The sequence below is a fragment of the Oryza glaberrima genome, chromosome 11, assembly GCF_000147395.1.
Source record: "Oryza glaberrima chromosome 11, OglaRS2, whole genome shotgun sequence".
NCBI classification, from domain to species: domain Eukaryota; kingdom Viridiplantae; phylum Streptophyta; class Magnoliopsida; order Poales; family Poaceae; genus Oryza; species Oryza glaberrima.
In genome coordinates this window covers 3894542-3912427 of record NC_068336.1, presented here as the reverse complement: position 1 = coordinate 3912427, position 17886 = coordinate 3894542, and the positions used below count along the sequence as shown (strand labels likewise).

Below are 17886 nucleotides of genomic sequence, written 5' to 3'. Positions count from 1 at the left end.
GGGGAGGTGCCTGTGGAATGTGGTATTTCATGCAGCATGATCCTTCATTTGTTTCGTGTAGTGAAAGTAAGGCAGAAGTAGTTTTTTTATACTTTTCAAATTTGATAAATGACCATCCTTTTTAAATAAAGTCTTAAATTTTGTCTCTTTTTTTTTTCAAGATAAGAGTGAAGGCACATATATCACTATACTTGCGCTCCGGGAATGTGTGCCCGGACATAAGGTCAAATAGATGGAGACTAGCAGCAGCTCCTTAACCTTTGCTAAAATTCTATTGAAAGCACACGCTCATATGAATTCAAATAATTTGTTGCTGTCATCTACAGTACATAGCATGAGAGACTATGATCCTATGGGGGTCATTTGCTTAAAAAGCTGACCTCACCAAGGTTTAGTTTCGAGGCCAATTATAGCTTGTTATAGAGACATCATGACCAACAAAATGATAAAAGGCATAAGTTAGCCTTAGCTAGGGAAGATGTTTAGTTTGTGTTAAGTGGGTGTTTATTTCAAGAAATCGTGGGCAAAGGCTATTATGCTCACGAACGAATTATCTAAGAAACTATAGTGTGTCTAAATTTTGCATGTGAAAAACATGTCGTGTTTATGTAGCTCATTTCAACAAACATAGTTTTGTGGAGATTGATCACGAGTAACTAAATCCGGTTATGACCCTACAATATATTTTTGAAAAAGAAAATAAGAAAAAAAAAACTTTCTCATACTAGGATAAAAGACCTGTTTTTTCATCTAGACATAAATCTGTATATTACAACGAGAGTCTAGGTAACAAAATCTAAGGTTTAGGGTAGACCACCAACTAGTTTTGAGTATGAGAAATGGAGAAGATAGATATGCTAGCCTTTTAATTATTGTTTGTGTTTCTTTTGGTGCAATTTTAGGCAAGTCATATATTTGAGAGGGGGAAGTAAATGCTAATTACTGTATGATTGACGAATTTATATCATCCTATGTATAACAAATAAAAAGGTATTGTTATCAAAGGAAACAATTTGTTGGGGCAAGAACTTAGGCTGTATTCGGAAGCATATGTTCCCAACACGCACAGTGCACACGGAAAACGGAGTGGTCCATTGGTGTGTGATTAATTAAGTATTAGTTTTTTTAAAAAAATGGATCAAAATGATTTTTTTAAGCAACTTTCGTTTAGAAACCTTTTGCAAAAAATGCACCATTTAGCAGTTTGAACGTGCACGTAGAATACGAGGTAGAGGGGTTGGAAACTTAGGGTTCCAAATACAGCCTTAGAGAAGTTCCAATGCCCTTGATGTGATGTACGCTCAAACCCTAATCTTCTTAATTCTTAAAAAATATGTTCATTGCATTTCCCTTGAAACCCAGTATTGTATAGGGCTAGGGTATGGTACATAGGTAATTTTATATCCCAACCCCTTACAAATAGGTATGTACAAGGGCATACATGTCTTTTTGCAAGCCTCCAACTTCTAGGTCCTACGGGCCTTGTTGTGGGGCTTGGCCTCATAGGACAAGCCTACTCTGTTGGACCTAAGTGGTATAAACTCTCTCAAAGGTCTTTACTATCCGCTAGTGGTCTCTTATACTTCCAATGGTCCACGTCACCTCTAGTGGCCTCCATCACGTTCAGTAGTTTCTGTCACTTTTTGTGCCTTTTCTCTGATGAAGCCGCATCTGTCATTGTCAAAGGGGTCAATGACCTTCCTTTGACAAGTATAAAACATGTATTTGTCTATAGCGGAACATGACAAGCTATTTTGACTTCATCAAATCTTTCATGATTTAATTTGCATGTGAAACTGTGATTCCATTTGATAAAATTAAGACAAGACTTGAATTATCACAGCAAATATAACACTTACCTTAAATCTCAATGACCTTTCATTAGTAAATTGGTTATGTTTTTTTAATTAAACCTAGCATAACTAATCTTTTGGTAGCAATGGGGCACTAAAAATAAAAGGGAACAACTTATTGCTAGACATACAAGAGAGGAAATCCAAAATTATGAGCATGCTAATATGCATAGTTTATACAGGCAATAACTCTTCTGTCACATCCAAGCTTTTGGCGATCTAATTTACTATATTTTGTTTAGGATTATAATCCAACTAGTTCAAATATACTACTAACCCAACAATCTAAAACATGCTATCAACACAACAAATCTAAGTGACGCATCCCCAATCATGACACCAACATGAGATGCATAAACACTTGCTTGGATTATTGTCACGGATTGTTTATTTGATTAATATAATGATTAATATTTTGAAGACTAAACTTAAAAATAGTTTAGAATAGGTTGTCTAATCACTGTAGTGGAGAGAAAGTTTTTTTTTTTAAGAAATCATATTTTTTAAGAAGTGAGGAGCAAATAATCCGTGGTAAAAATCTTGAGAAAAATTCTAAAAGGAGCAGGGCCATTTTCTCGTAGCAGGTGGCCAGGTGCTAGAGGCAACACAATTACACAAGCGCAAAACCCATATGTAAGAGTTAAAAATCACAAGCTTATCTTCACGCCTTTTCAATCCAAGTCCTGGAAGGACCTGTTAATGATTTCGATAAAACCAGTGGTGGGCCTAGCAAAGAAGAGACGATCCCTTGCAAATGCGAAAGCTTCCCAAGTGGGCCCCACGCACCAGTGTCACAGCGCCAAAACGCCGTCGTCCGCCGCATTCCCGCTAACGCCCAAGTGCACAACACCATCTCTCAACAACAAAAAAAAAAGAATTCGAAATTTCGAGGACATTTTGATTTGATCTCTTGATTTTTACTCCCATTTCAAAATCTCTCGGGGGGCAATGGAGCTCACCGCCGCCACCGCGGGAGCGACCCGTGCCACCGGAGGATTCCTCGGGACCAGCCGTCGCCGGCCGCAATCGGTGAGCTCCCGCGAACGCATCTACAGTTAGTTCTCTCCAGCTTTTCTACTCCATCTAGGGTTTGATTGCTTGTTGCTGCGTGTGATGTGAGGTTTGAGGGGTTTTGCCGCGGGATCGGGGGAGCAATCCGTGGGGTTAAGAGGATGGGGGAAGGTGGGGGGGGGGGGGGGGGGGGCAATCCGTTGCAGATGATGTGGTAGCTTCCATCGGGTGTTGTCTCTGCTCTGCTGTTCGCGTCATTCCACAGAGTAGAGGAGATTCGGCGCCGGGATTGCGATTTTGGTTCGCCATTGGCGGCGTCGTTGATTCTCGTCGTGTCAGCTCTGGTACGTTAGGTTGTTGGTTGCCTGCCTCCCCACGCCCGCGACCTGCTCGGTGGTTTGGCTGATCGGTGATCAGCACCGTCTTGGCAGTTTGGCATACGCCGCAGCCACAATTGCATCGTCTCTTGTCTGTGTGTGGGGGGGAGCATTTGCACGGCGACAACAGCAAAAATGTAATATTCACCAAGAAGGGGTGGTTTCAGTGTTAGTCCTTTGGGATTTTGATCAGCTGCAGCGATTCACACTGTTTGATGAAAACAAAACAATGAACACACAGAAAATAGGGAAACCCTGTATTTTATTAATCATGATTCATTAACATGAATGTTTACAAATACATGAGGGCTCCCACAGGAGTTCGCCTTTTGCCTTCGCGAGAAATGCTTAATGAAAAGGTATGCTGACTGGAGATTGCGTGCAGTTCGCTGATTCCCGGCGCCTAGCAATGAGGCTACCGGTTAATTACATCCACAGGACGAGCCTATGGAATACCTCCGATTAAGCTGCGCTTTGTGATCGCCGTCTTCAAAATTATTTGCTCGCCGAAGGTTGAGGTTGGTGCAGATTTTACGGTGAATATAGTGAATGTGTAACGGGTGGCTTTGTTTCACCAAAACCCAGTCACAGTACACTACCATCACGTCGGCGTGCGGAGGGAATTTGGTGAAGCGGGTGACTTTTGCCTCATCGGTGCCCAGTCATGTATCTCGGCCTTCATCAAACATGGATTTTTTGTGGTTGCTTTTGCCTCGTCGGTGCCCAGCAACGGTGTATCCGGCTCCCGTTCATTTTAGACTAGACGTGTTAATAGTATAGTGACCTGGCCTTGTCAGCACTCGGCCATGGTTTCGCCTATAAATAGACATATATAACAGCCATAGCATTTTTCAGCTTTAGCCAATGCATTGCTTGGCCTCGTCGGTCACGAACATAGCATATATCTTTTTTTTTTTATCTCCACTCCTCCTTTGTTTATAATTTAGGGCTCGCTCCCGGCATGCGCACCATAAAAACAAGAGTTTTGATTATAAAAAATATGAGGATAATCCAATCCGCAGATTAGACAAATCCAAGTTTATGCTTCAAGAAAATGGAGGTGATTTGATTTCCAAAGCGCTCCAATTGATGAGAAGGAGGAGGTACTCCGATAATCCATTAGAACGACTGGTTTACCAACAGGGTTGGAGAGGATTATTTATCATACTTACCATCTACCACCATCATCTCCACTTGCGACATCGGCTCGACAACGAGAGATATTTAATCTCACTGTGGCGCGCTTGCTCACGAACCGCAGGCGAGTCACCGAGAAGTTTCTAATCTCCTCGGAACACCACCAGCAAATAGATCAATGTGATTTGTTTTTGTGCGCCTCTCCCTGCTTCTCTTCTTCTCCTTCTTCCGGTCTCCTCCCCTCTCCCGCGACACCTAGTGGTTCGCGTCTTATATAGGCAGAGGCGATGGAATCTGCCTCCGAATTTCTAGCGCCTGAACGCGCTGATGAAGCCTAGAGGGGGGGGGGGGGTTGAATAGGCTGTCCCTGAAAACTTAAAAACAAATCGAAGCGGTAAAATTCAAACAGACCCGGAGCTTCCTGGTAAGGAACTCCGGAACTTCCGGCCTCCCAGGCCCGGAACTTCCGGTGTTCTAAGACAGGAACTTCCGGGTAACAGAAAAGAGATGAAATTCAAATTTCGAAACAAGAGACTAAGCTAATCTTCACAAGATGGTGCACAGGTATTCTAAGCAGAGGATATATCACAGAATCATCCACAGAAACATCACAGAAAGAGACAAGAGCGATTTTTTCCCGAAGTTCGGATCTTGCGATCCTACTCTCTGTTGAGGAGCTCCAAAGAGCTGGGTCTCGATTAACCCCTTGCCTCACTTGTGCAAAAACCCTAGAGAAAATCCACAGCCTTCAACCCCAAACACCCCTAGGCAAATTTCTAGAATTGAGTGACCACCAAGATCCAACTCAACCTACTTCTAGAAATCCACCACAAGTGTGGGTTGCTCTACTTGGAAAGCCTCTAGAATCTCAGCACAAGAACTTCACTAACTTACCTCGTTCCCTTTCGGAGGAGAGGAAATCCTTCACAAACTTACCCGGGACATCCACAGTATGCAACGGATTCTCGCGGGCGACACCTAACCATCTAGGAGATCATCTCCAAGAGTAATAAGCACCGAGATGACAGCCCACGAGATATTCCAAGTGCTCACCCAAGATCTAGTCTTCACACATCTCCAAATCTTCTTCTCTCCCTCTCAATCTCTCTTTCTCACAAGAATTAGGCTCTAGATTGAGTGGAGAAGGCCAGAAACACTTGGGAGAGGCTAGCAATAGCTCTAGGTTTGAAAAATGAAAGTGGAATGGCCAAGGAACGAGCTGGAAACGAGCTGTATATGTATAACGGCTAGGTGACGTCATCTAGCCGTTACTCACAAATTTGAACTGGAAACTAGACAGGAAGTTCCGGACCTGGAAGACCGGAACTTCCGGACTACACTTAGGAAAATCTTTTTCACAAGACCGGAACTTCCGGACCTGGAAGACAGTAAGTTCCGGACTTGCATTTTTGGACAGATGGAGTATTTGCAAAAATGACTCCTAGGGAAACTTGACACTTGGTTCACACTAAGAGCACTTGATATATCTCAGAGCATCACCTGGAACCCCTCTTAATAGTACGGTTTTTCCTAAAAACTCGATTTCAAAAGATAAACTATCCTATGCACTTCTCGAGTTCCGGTCCGCTTTGATTTTGTACTTTTTGGGGTCTCCAAGCATCCATCTTCCACACCTTGGACTAATGCACCTGAAAGTCACTTAATGAACTCATTAGTCCCTTAACCACATTTGTCATTAATCACCAAAACCCACTAGGGGGATTAATGCACTTTCAGCGCCACGCGTTAATCTCCGTGATAAGCCAAGCCAGAGCGCAGAGATGAGCTAACCCATCGACGTGGTACTGAAGTCTGGAGATAATCAGGAAATTATCTCTACTAATGACAGTGGGTCCCACCTTTAATGTAGTTGCCACCAACAGATCAAATGTAATTTACACGTAGTACTAGTCAATCTCTTTTTATTTTGAATACCTCAAAACTTCAAACTGTGCATCAAATTTGAAATCTGTTTGCACCACTATTTTTTATTCGGAATACGCAACAGAACAAGTTCAATATTGGATATATTTAGACATGTTTATTATTTGATAATTTTGGGCCCATGTATCATACAGTTCTGCTTCATGTGACCGATATTACTTGAAATATTTATTCGATGAATTTTAGTAAAATAATTTATCAAACACACACTGACCACCCAATTGCAACCAATTTGCCAATTTGAAATCAATGGTTGCAATTGGGTGGTCAGTGTGACTGAAAAATTGGCTTTCAGGTTCTTATTATAGGAATCTGTAAATTTCTGCCTAGAGCATAGCATGACCTCAGGTACAGACCTAAATTGTTGCGTAGCAGACAACATGACTTGCATATTGGTCTCAACCATAGTAAGCTGATATGGTTTCGCACGGTTGAGCATTTGGTCGATGTTCACCAATTGAAATGTGAATGTTGATCCTTGCTTTATCCTGTAAATACTTAGTTGACAATACAAGTTTTCCGCCATGTCTTTTATAGTGGTCAACAATCAACACAATGGCTATTTATTGTAAAAGAAAAGAATAAAATAGCTATTTATATTTATACGCAGGTAGTGGTTTGTCTTGAACAAAATAGCTATTTATATTTATACCCAGGTAGTGGTTTGTCTTAGCACTTTAGCAGTTCATAACTAACGACCAATATTATTACAATCTTCCCACATTTTATGGTCTGATGCTCTGTCACTAGAAAGTTGCACTGTATCTTGAGTTCAGGATTAAGGGAATGGTTATGCATTTTAGTTTGTCCAATACAAATACTAATTATGCAGAAAATTTCCTTTTTTTCAGTGGGCTTTTCAGTTCTGCAGGGATATACATCAGCACTGCTCAAATGAAGCATCAATGCGTACCACAGATAGATTAGAAGTACATATATAAAAGAGATTACTGTTGGCTGGAGCAAATGCATCTGTGTGATACGATAGTGGTAAGGCACTCTGGTTCAGGTATGTTGACAATCCTGATATATGCGGATATGCCTATGTCTATATAAAACACAAGAAGAAAATAAGCTTACATGCTAATCTTCTATTTCTTGGCACACTCCATTAAATTTTCTGCTTGCATTGAAACTTCGATCTTAAATAATGGAGTGGTTTATCTATGGTCATGCACAGATCAGATGATTGCCCAGTGGATATGATACTGTTCTTGTTTCCATTGTACTTGACCTTGACTAGAACTTTAAGGTTTTTTTATGGAGCTCAGGAGCATACTAAAACATACCTGGCCCAATGGCATGATGCTGTTAATAAGGGAATACAGGGAGGTAAGTCACTAAGGAAACAAGGATAATCCTAATAATTCTTAGAACCAAAGGGCTAAGCATCAGTTCTGGACTTCATTAGAACGAGACCAACATATTTACAGAGTTCCAAGCTGAAGAAGCAGTACAGGCCCAAAATTCCACACATGGATGACTTCACGGCACACTAACCCAGAGTACAAAGATTTGTAGACAGCAACGCATGCTTTTGGCACACAAATCTAAACAACCTGACATGCTTTCTGATTACTTCTCATACATAGGGTAGAGTTCCTCCACTTCAAGCTCTGCCCCTTGCTCCACAGCTCAATCTTCAATCTCTTCTGTACCAGCCCCTTCTTCACTCTTTACATATTCTGGTCCATCAGCCATAATAGCTGTCTAGGCACAACATTCCCCAGACTCCAGTTCCTCAATGTCAGCATCATCCTGTGCTGCACAATCTTCATACTTCTTCAATGTAACACAGAAAAAAAAAGTAGGTCATTTCTCATATTCCACAAGGATGTTAAATCTTGTTTCCACTTATAGCAACACATTCAAAGTTTAAACTATTACCAAAACAGATAGCATGTCTGACTTCCCTTAATAAACTTTGGCCGGCTTCTGCCGGCCTGGCGAGATAACATGTTCGACATCTCTGTCCAAAGGATTTTAGCAACATTGCAGTAATTTTTTTTTTTGGTACAGATTCATTTTCAGAGCAGAATCAACAAGAACCATCATCTGAGTGTTTTCATTTACCCAGACCCATTCTGATCAGAAATCTATTATAGCCTTCACAGACCAAACAATGAATTTAAGAACAGAAAAGTAGATAAACAAGAAATTTAATCAGAACCAATTGCCCACCATAGGATAGAATTCTGACCCTCCAGCCAGCCACTCTTCACAACTTTATCAACATTAGGCTGGTTATCTTTTTTTTCTAAGTCTATTTAAAATGAAGGTGGGCTCCCAAATACTTCAAAGGAAAAAGCATAAGTTTCCAACCCATGATTTGAGCATCAAAGCACGGTCATTATCAACAACATCCAAAGGAAGTAAGGAACTAATCATATTTGTGAAGTAATAATCCTCAAGCTGGTGATGCAACGACAAAGATTCAAGAAGCGGTGTAAATATGGAAATCTGTAAATCACAATATCTTTTCCTCCATCTTGTCTGCCTTCCTTGAAAACTAGGGCATGATTTTCTTGGAGGGCATAATTTTTGTAGTGTGACTTAAATGATGGTCTGGAATTCAGGCCCAAGGCCCATGACTGGCCTTGTTAATTCTTGCTTTCTTCTAAATGCTTGAACAAGAATTGGATCCCATGTCTATGTTCTTTTCATGAATTGGCCAGCCCATCCAGAAGTTCTTATTTTGAACATCTGGTCAATTGCTCCAACTGTTCAACCATGTGCAGCAAAATATTTTTAGCTTGTGTCATGAGTATTCTGTCTCTGAGGTTTATCATCTCATGTCTGTTTGTAGGATGACCTGAGCAGTTAGCATCTTTTGGACACACCTCTTCAGAAAACACAACCTCTCCCAGAATCTGAGTTTCCTGCTTCTGCTGTACAGTATTTATCTTCATCAAATATTTGAGAAATATTGTCCTAGCAAGGTACATTTTTCAGCAGCTGATCACTTTTGCTTTATGCATTTAAAGTCAACCACATCTAAATAGGCTTCTGCTGCAACAAACATTTATTTCATAGACAATTTTGCTCTACCATGGAAACTCCTTTAAATAACTTGTCTAAAAGGCCTAACCTGAACCTTTGGATAGACATTTCCTTTTAATAATGCCATACAAGCTTAGTCACCTTTGTGCAGGTCATATCATTTCGTACATATTGTTAATATTTACATTGCTCTTGCCTATCATGAGAGGGACATGAATCACTATATTAGTTAGTTGCTATTGCTTGAAAGTGGAACAACAGTAATGTAACAACTAAGATTTTCTTATTGTTATTTTTTTGACAGTCTGCTGAAAATAGGAGTTAGACAAGGACAGTGGTACAATTAATTACTAACAAAATGTTACAGTCATGATGTCATTCTGCAAATATGAAAAAAACTATCTCTTGTTCTCTGCATGTTAGGTAGCACCCGTGATGCAATGACAAAGATTCATAGAAGCTTCCAATCCATATCGAGCCTACCATATCTTCAAGCTTTTATCATACCAGAGTGGCTTGGTGGGTGCACTAGAGGTTATAATATCTTTTTAATCCTTTCTCTTGTTAGGTGCCGGTTGTGATGCAATATCAAAGGTCTTAAGTATTTTTGGACCTGACCTACCTCGTTCTAGAAGGGGTTATTGCACTCTACATCATTGATGTTACTTAAGATCATATATGCCATCTTTCAGTTGCTCAAGCTGTGGTGTTAGGTAAAGCTATACTGAGCTTTGCATCATATCCGCATGCTTCCACAATATCCCACCTACTTTAGTTTTTGGGTTTTGCACGGTCCTTCTCATGGGTAGAACCTTCACTAGACCTAACTCATCCTATGTAGTATGAATGTCAAAACATCTTTAACCCTTTTCTTCTCTTTTGCTTTGTAAAGTAGATTTATTGAAAAGTTTATGTGACTTTCAAGAGAAAAAAGTTACCTGGGCACTTATGTGCCCACTCATGTCATGTATGCAGCATGTTCGAAAAGAGTGAGAGCAATTTGGCATGCAGTCAAACCAGCTGGGCATTTCGCCTTGTTGGTAGGGAGAATCTCATCAGTTGTTCTAGTGCTCTATAATGGAGTACACATGCATGCCTTCAGAATACTCTAATCTTTTTTTCTTGTACATATATGTCTAATGTGCTATCCTGTTCTTGCTTCGTCTCTTAAAAAAAGGGATTATTTTGTTCTTGCCATATTTTGCTACTACTTAATAGTAACTACCGTCTCAATGTTTTTGAAAAAAAAAGTTGCTCGCTGTATCTGTTGGGCTTGGAATGTGGAACAATGAAATTGTTGATTAGCGTATGTATTGCTGTACTTTCCCATAGTGTAAGGTGTTTCCTGTGAATGTTACTTCTTGTATGTCTGGCGGTGGCCCCTTTGGATACTTAGCAGTACACAAGCTTGATTTGACAGAAACTAAACCAGACAAGTCTTATTAGTGGTCAAACTTTGCATACATTACATATACATAGTTACATACCATATACCATTTGCACAATTTAAAATTTTGACGTGTGTTATATATCCTGAACTTATGAACTCCCAACTCAAAAGGTTTAACACTAAATTCACGAAAAGGTTTAACACTAAGGATGCAATGGATCGATGATTTAGTACTCCCAGAACAAAAAAGTTTTGACAGTAATGATATTGGATCCATGCTGATAGATTAGGATGGGGTTTCTAGTAACCATGCAAGCAATTGCTGTTTTCATTACTCAACAAACTAATTAAGTTCACATAGTTCTTCCTTTATTTGACTTGGGGGGAAATAGAACAAAAGATTTTTATGATGTATTGATGTCTCAATCTTAGCATTTTTTCTGGACGTGCCTTGATATGCAGGTTACTATGACCTGGTATTTGCGCGTCTTGTAGTCCCTGTGGTTTCCTTTTTCAAGGTACATCAAAATTAAAGGAATGGTAATCAATAGATTTGTCAAAGACCATGACTTTGGAAAGTTTATGGTACTTGGACGAGCACCTTCAGATGCTCCTGCAAGGTAGATACTTTTTTCTCAAATAATCATCCTGTAAGTCACCTTGAAAAAGAGCTGAGGCAGACTGGACAATGGCACAGTAACTTGCAGAGTATTCTTACACATGTATTGCATATGTTTTTTTGTAGGTTATATATGCTTGCACGCATGTGGTGATACTTCCTTTCCATACCCCCAGGCATGCACCATGCTTCGTACATTTTCTGAAGACTCCAACACTCCTACATAACCAGGTCTGTACACAATACACCCACTTAGATACATGGGCAAGGGGACAAGATCTTAAGGGGATGATCATCATGGGCATGTGACTGTGATGTTACAATGGTTAGGCAGAAGGATAAGATCACTTTTGTTCTCTTAACAAAAATATCAGCGCACACTCACCACCAGTCACCACTCACTAGCTAGCACCCGATAATTTGTGGGTGATAGGATTTTAGACAAAGTGCATCAAAGTTTGCCTGCTTCGATCTTGACCGTTTGTTAGACGTTGGGTAGGCCGGAAGCGATCCAACCCAAACCTCTCATTGGAAAAAAAAAGGTTGTATAATGGAGCCGCTATGCTGGATTTAAAGTTAATCGATAAGCCGTTGAATTCTTGCGCCGGCTATGACTAGGAAAGGTCTGGCTGTTATCAGTTTCAGCTTTTCTTAAGGGTATAGGAGCAGCTGCCTCTTCTTTCTTGGAAAAAATAATTACGTGATTCCGGCACACTGCATGCCACCTTTTTCACATCCATTGCAGCTGAGGGCATGTTTAGATGCATTTGGAATGGCAAAAGTTTTTGGTATTGTAAAAGTACTAGTTGGTGTTCAGATGCATCCTGAACTTTTGCCATTCTAGCACTTTTTGGTGGAGAGAGAGAGAGAGTGATCCCAAAGCATTTTTTGGCACAATTTGCTACTATGGACTAGCAAATGGCAAATGGCAAATTGCTAACTTTTGCTAGTGTTTAGATCCAAAATGGCAAAAAGTGCTTCAAAATGATAAAACTTTTACCATTTTGGAGGATCTAAACAGTGCCTGAGCCGCTAGTAGATCATTGACAAGGATAGTTGCAAACGGACGCTGCATCCACTGACCATTTGTGGGGAAGACATTGGGTCACTTGTGCTTCTAGAAGGTGACCCCACCACAAAAAAACCAACACTTCACCCAAAAGCCATCAAAAACTCACCCGAGCCAGCCGAGAATGACGTCTGAAAGGGAGGTGCGAGAGATGAGATGCGGTGGGGGACTAGAGCAATTGCCAAAAGCACAGGCCAGGAATTTGTGAAAAGAAGAAGAAGACACGGGCTGCTGTCTTTTTGGGCTGATGTCATGTGGGCTACCAACCACCAACTACCACCGCCCAGTGTTTGCATCCAGCCATCCATTCCCAAGCCCTCTGCTTATCCTCTCCCTGTCCGTCCACAGCTAGCTACAGCCATCTTCATCATCTTCTCCTAAGTTGGTTCTTGTCTTCTACACTGGCAAAAGATTTGGATTTCTTGCCAGTGCGGATTACGCTCAATTTGAGTGGTCCATACCACTAATACATACTTAAATTTAAGTACAAGCTCCCTGGGACATCATCCAAGATCTTGAGAGTGAGCCCCATGATCGTTGACCCCTTTGATATATATAGCTGTCCAATCTGAATGATTCGATTGCCGTGGATACCTCCGTATGATTGGAACCGTAGGATGCTTGCTGTTAAATTCGGCTCTATCCAGGAGGAACCTAATGAATCATCATCAGCTAGGAACATGGGTGTGAGCCTCACGATTGTTTTGAGCCACTGGTGGAAGGGTAGAAAAGGGGGGGAATACTTGGGTGGAATTGTTTTGTCATCTGTTGGTACTTCTTGGTGATTGCTGAGGGGGTAAGAAAAGGATTCGTCCCACCATACGTTCAGGTGGTCAAATGAGAATAACTCTCTATAGTAGTCACTGATTTTGTTTTGTTCCATTTGCGTTTACCCCATTTCCAGTTTTTAAGGAAGTTTTGCAAAAGACCCTGCCCTCTGAAATAACCATTCTTGTGGACAAAATAGAAACATATTGGTTGGGAGAAGTTCATGCTTTTTAGATGGTTTTTCCTTCCACCAAGAGAAAAAGTAGCTATCAATCCCTGGGTATTATATTGGTTGAGTTCACAAGCGCTCACTGCCTCGCAGTGTCGAAAATTTGGAATCCCTGTCTATTTTGCAAGTTGCAAGTCCTCACGGACTTATCTCAACAAATCTGTCTCCAAGATTTGACAATTAGTTCTAAAATAATTTTTTTGACAATTAGATTTCTTAATTATTATTGCCGCAGGTTGCTGTTGGGCCAGCTCTTGTGGGCCATAAGCGCACACGCTTAGACTAAACAAGACAAACCTACTCTTTCCACTGACGTTCTTTGGTTAAGCAAACGTTTAGCTTTGGCAGTTCTTTGAAATGAGCATGTCTTTATATTTTCTTTTTGTTTACGAGAAAAAAAAGAGCAAATCTGTGTTGCAGCAAGAACTAGTTGATTAAGCATCCCTATTTTATATTAGTTTTCTATAGACATCTTAGATCCGATTGATAGGATCTTGGGAATATTTTCTACCTCACGTGATTAAATTTCCAGGGCAAAAATTGTTGAGATCTCGAGTATAAACATTTTTTACCTAAGGAACTACAGCGTAGGGTGAGGTGTTGGTCCTTTCCTATAAGTGCAGGTGTCACATGCATGCTTTGCAAAGATCTGATGAGATGTGTTTGCCGTTGATACTGACTTCTACATAATTTCTATTTAGTTCGAGATGACGACTTATTGTTTTTATATTGATTTTTCTTTTTCAGCTCAGTTCCTCTATCATCTTACGTCTGCATAGAGAGGCTTACACTACACCTGGAAACAAATGAGGTAGGCTATCTAACAACCTCAGCTTAGTATTATATACTAGTGTATATTCGACTTTTATTAGATCTAGCTAATGATCTGGGTTAGTGCGAGTTGTTACTAATAGTGAACACAATCGAAGATCTGAAGTACAGCCTTCTGATATCTGACTAGTCTTTACAACAGGTAGATTCTATATTATGGTATATAAAGTTTGTAGCTGCTCATATTTTCATCACACATTTTGAATGCAAACCAAAACTAGGGAAAAAGGATGAATCCTATTAAATATGGCTAGGACATCATGACATATGGAAACAAATGAATAACTAACAGCATTTTATTAGGTGCTTTGCTTTTGTTTTAAGTGAAGCATTATGGAATATATAAAGGAAAAATATTGGATCTTGGCAATTCCATGCATTGTAACTTTTAGATAGCATATGCAATTTAGGAATAACGTTAATCTACCTTTTGCCCCAAAATATGGGGCTTAAGAATAAAATCTTTACTATTACGATTTTATCATGATTGATTAGAACGATGCACTATCACATTTCAACTCCTTTTATAAAAGGACTACCAATATTATGCCTTGCTCTCCAACAAAAAGAGACACTCTTTTACACTACGCTTATGCAGCAAACCCTTTTCATAAAGGAAAATTAACCGACAATCTTGTGTTAAAAAATATTTTGAGAAAGCTGCTATACGGTGGTTAAGAAGTAGCACCTGTAGAACAGTTGTTTTAGCTTGTTTCATAGCATTTTTCTCGCGAAACCGGAAAAAAAGTATGAAATTTCTGAACATAGTTCTAAATGAACATTCCTCCGGTGGTTACATCTTCTATGTATCAATCAGTGCGTATTTACTTTGGCGGACACATATATCAACTATATGTGTTGAAATGGTTTCTAGTTCTCTTCTATGGCCGTGTTTATGGCCGTGTTTAGTTTCCCCTCTATTCCCAACTTTCCATCACATCATTTCACATAAAAACTTTCCTACACACAAACTTCCAACTTTCTTCAAACTTTCAATTTTTTTCAGAAACTAAACACACCCTATATCATGACCATCTTTGTCAACTTTGAGCTTCTCCCTGTGGTACCTGATTATTGTCAAAGTGTAGAAAGCACATCCTACCTAGCTATTGCCTCTGGTTTATACAGCTGACTGTTGGACAATATTAAGGACTGGGCTTTGTTATATTCTAGGTTAAAACGTATGCATGCTTCCATGTATAGTTTCAGATTGCTCCTGAATATAGCTAAAACAAAAGTTGCTCAAGGAATTATGCGCCCATGGAGGAATATGCAAGCTTCAAATCTAGCAATATGGAAGATACATAGGTAGGATGAGACTAGAGTGATCAGTGAGGGAGACCACTGACATTCTGCTTGTGCTTAATCCTCTTAACTCTGAAGATCATCCTTCCTGGGCCCCCACTCCTCTTCAGAAAAGCCTGAAGTTAGCTTAGTTAAGTGCTAACTATAGCACTGATCCATGATTAAAATACTAATTACCCCCACCTGTTACCAGCATCCACCCAAGGACTAAGGACAAACCACGAGCCAAGCTCCGACTATTAAGTCATTAACTAACCAAAAGCTCCTCAATCCATGCCCCCTCCTAGATGGCACTTTATCCCCTTCATTAACACCTCTCCCATCCCTTCTACCTACCTACCAACCTAACCCCCCCAAAAAAGAGAGAGCATCTCACATGCTCTCCATTCTCTCCCCCCTGATCTCCTCCCTCCTCTCTATCTACAAGACAAACCTTTTCTTTTTTTTTTCTTTAAAAACTGTGCCTCCTTTTCTCACTGGCTGCTCATGTGATTGCAAACATTCATCAAGAAACCTAACTTCCCATAACCACCAGCAGCACCACAACCACAGCATGCACCCTCCTTCACTTTCATCAGTATGTACCACTCACTCCTTACCTCCCTCATCTTTGGCCAATCAAGAGCATCTCCATATAAAAGGAGACATAAAAACAAGTTGCAAAAGGGCTACTAGCATGCATGAGGGAAATAAAGTGTTTGGAAAGCTATGTGTTGAGTGATGCATTCTTATGAGGTCTCCAAAAGGGCATGTTTAGATCTAATGGTAGATCATCAACAACCTATGTCTTGCCCTAAAAAAAAACTATCTATATGGGTTAAAAGAAACTAGAGGAAGACAAGAAAGAAATAACAACTAAAACTAACTCATGAACCATGTCACCCTGATGAATGATGATCGATGAAGCATGATGATCACTCTGGCCGAGGCTGCAAATGAGGGGAAATAAAAAAAAAGAGAAAGAGATCACATTTCCTGATGAATATTACAAAGAGCTAAGCATGTGTGGCTGGGTTTTAATTGCGAATTAAGTAGTGTATATATATCTCCTCCCTCAACTTAATTAATTATGTCATTGTTGTACTACTACTGTTGTGGTGGCCTCCTCCTAGCGGCGTGATGAATCTAAACATGTGTGTGCTGGCCTGCATGGAGGGGGCGCCGCCGCGTCCGCAGCTGCACACCTCGCCGCCGTGGAGCCCGAGGCGGTTCAAGCACAGGCACACCGCCGCCGTCGTCGCCGTCGTCGTCATCGCTGCATTGCCGGCGCCGTTCGCCGTCGCTGACGCTTCGTCGTCCTCCTGCTTCATCGGCTCGCTGGTCTGATCCTGCGGCTGGTAAGGAGCTAGGCTGATGGAAAGGTTGAGGTCGATGCCGAGGTGACGCGGCGGCGGCGGCGGCGTGGCGGAGCTGGGCTCGTCGTCGCTGCTGTGGCTGCAGGCCTCCGGCGAGTTGGAGAGGACGGCGAAATGGTCAGGGTGGTGGTGGTGGTGGCCGGCTGGCGCGGCGGCGAACCGCCGTGGCGCCTGGAGCTGCTGCTGCTGGTGGTGGTCGGCGGCGGCATTGAGCGGGCGGTGCGTCTGCGGGTCAACGCCGCGGGCGAGGAGCTTGCGCTTGATGTGCGTGTTCCAGTAGTTCTTGATCTCGTTGTCCGTCCTCCCCGGCAGCCTCCCGGCGATCAGTGACCACCTGCATATACACCATATAGATATATGTTATTATACACACATCGATCGATCAGTGATCAGTAATATGCTTGTCGATTCATCCATCGCCATGTTGTTATGATCGGATCATGATTCTATCTCTTATATAGCTAATACAATATTTATCTTCTTTGCAGGATGGCCGGCATGGAGGCTTACTTGTTGCCTAGAAGCTCATGGAGCTTGATGATGAGCTCGTCCTCCTCCTCGGTGAAATTACCTCGCTTGAGGTCCGTTCTCAGGTAGTTGATCCATCGCAGCCGGCAGCTTTTCCCGCACCGCAGCAACCCTACACGCAGGTAACACTCAGTCAGTCACCGTCGACCTCTGACCATGATCGCCGCCGCCATGCACGCCATGGCCGGAGTAGCATGATTTTGTACGACGTTGTATATACCTGCGGCCTTGGGGAGCGACCTCCAGCATCCCTCGCCGTTGGCCTTGATGTAGGCGATGAGCCGCTGGTCCTCCTCCTTCGTCCAGGCTCCCTTGTTCGTGTGCGCCTTCTCGCAGCATGGGGACCTCCCCATGCTAGCTAGGCTACCTAGCTCGCTACACCCAGATCAGTCCCTCTCTCTCTATATATATACACACACAGACAGATCGAGGGAAAGCTCTCTTGTTGATGAAGAGAAGAAGCACGGGAG

The 17886-nt window shown here is 41.5% G+C and overlaps 1 protein-coding gene and 1 long non-coding RNA gene across 4 annotated transcripts; one reads left to right on the top strand and one right to left on the bottom strand.

The window, feature by feature from the left end:
* Nucleotides 1-2739: 2739 nt before the first annotated feature.
* LOC127754859 (uncharacterized) lies at nt 2740-17515 on the top strand. 3 transcript variants are annotated; one of them, XR_008012904.1, is made up of 8 exons: nt 2740-2882; nt 7174-7331; nt 9129-9261; nt 9746-9841; nt 11175-11332; nt 11458-11562; nt 14145-14208; nt 17377-17515. It is a non-coding gene; the product is annotated as an uncharacterized LOC127754859 (long non-coding RNA). The 3 variants fall into 3 exon arrangements; XR_008012903.1 differs by having other exon boundaries at nt 9746-10035; XR_008012902.1 differs by having other exon boundaries at nt 9746-11332.
* On the bottom strand, nt 14923-17779 carry LOC127754856 (myb-related protein 308-like). The gene is made up of 3 exons (XM_052280451.1): nt 17637-17779; nt 17399-17528; nt 14923-17222 (listed from the first exon to the last, which is right to left on the bottom strand). Exons 1-3 carry the CDS (start codon nt 17767-17769, stop codon nt 16601-16603), a joined length of 885 nt encoding a protein of 294 aa, XP_052136411.1. The 5' UTR covers nt 17770-17779; the 3' UTR covers nt 14923-16600.
* Nucleotides 17780-17886: the final 107 nt, after the last annotated feature.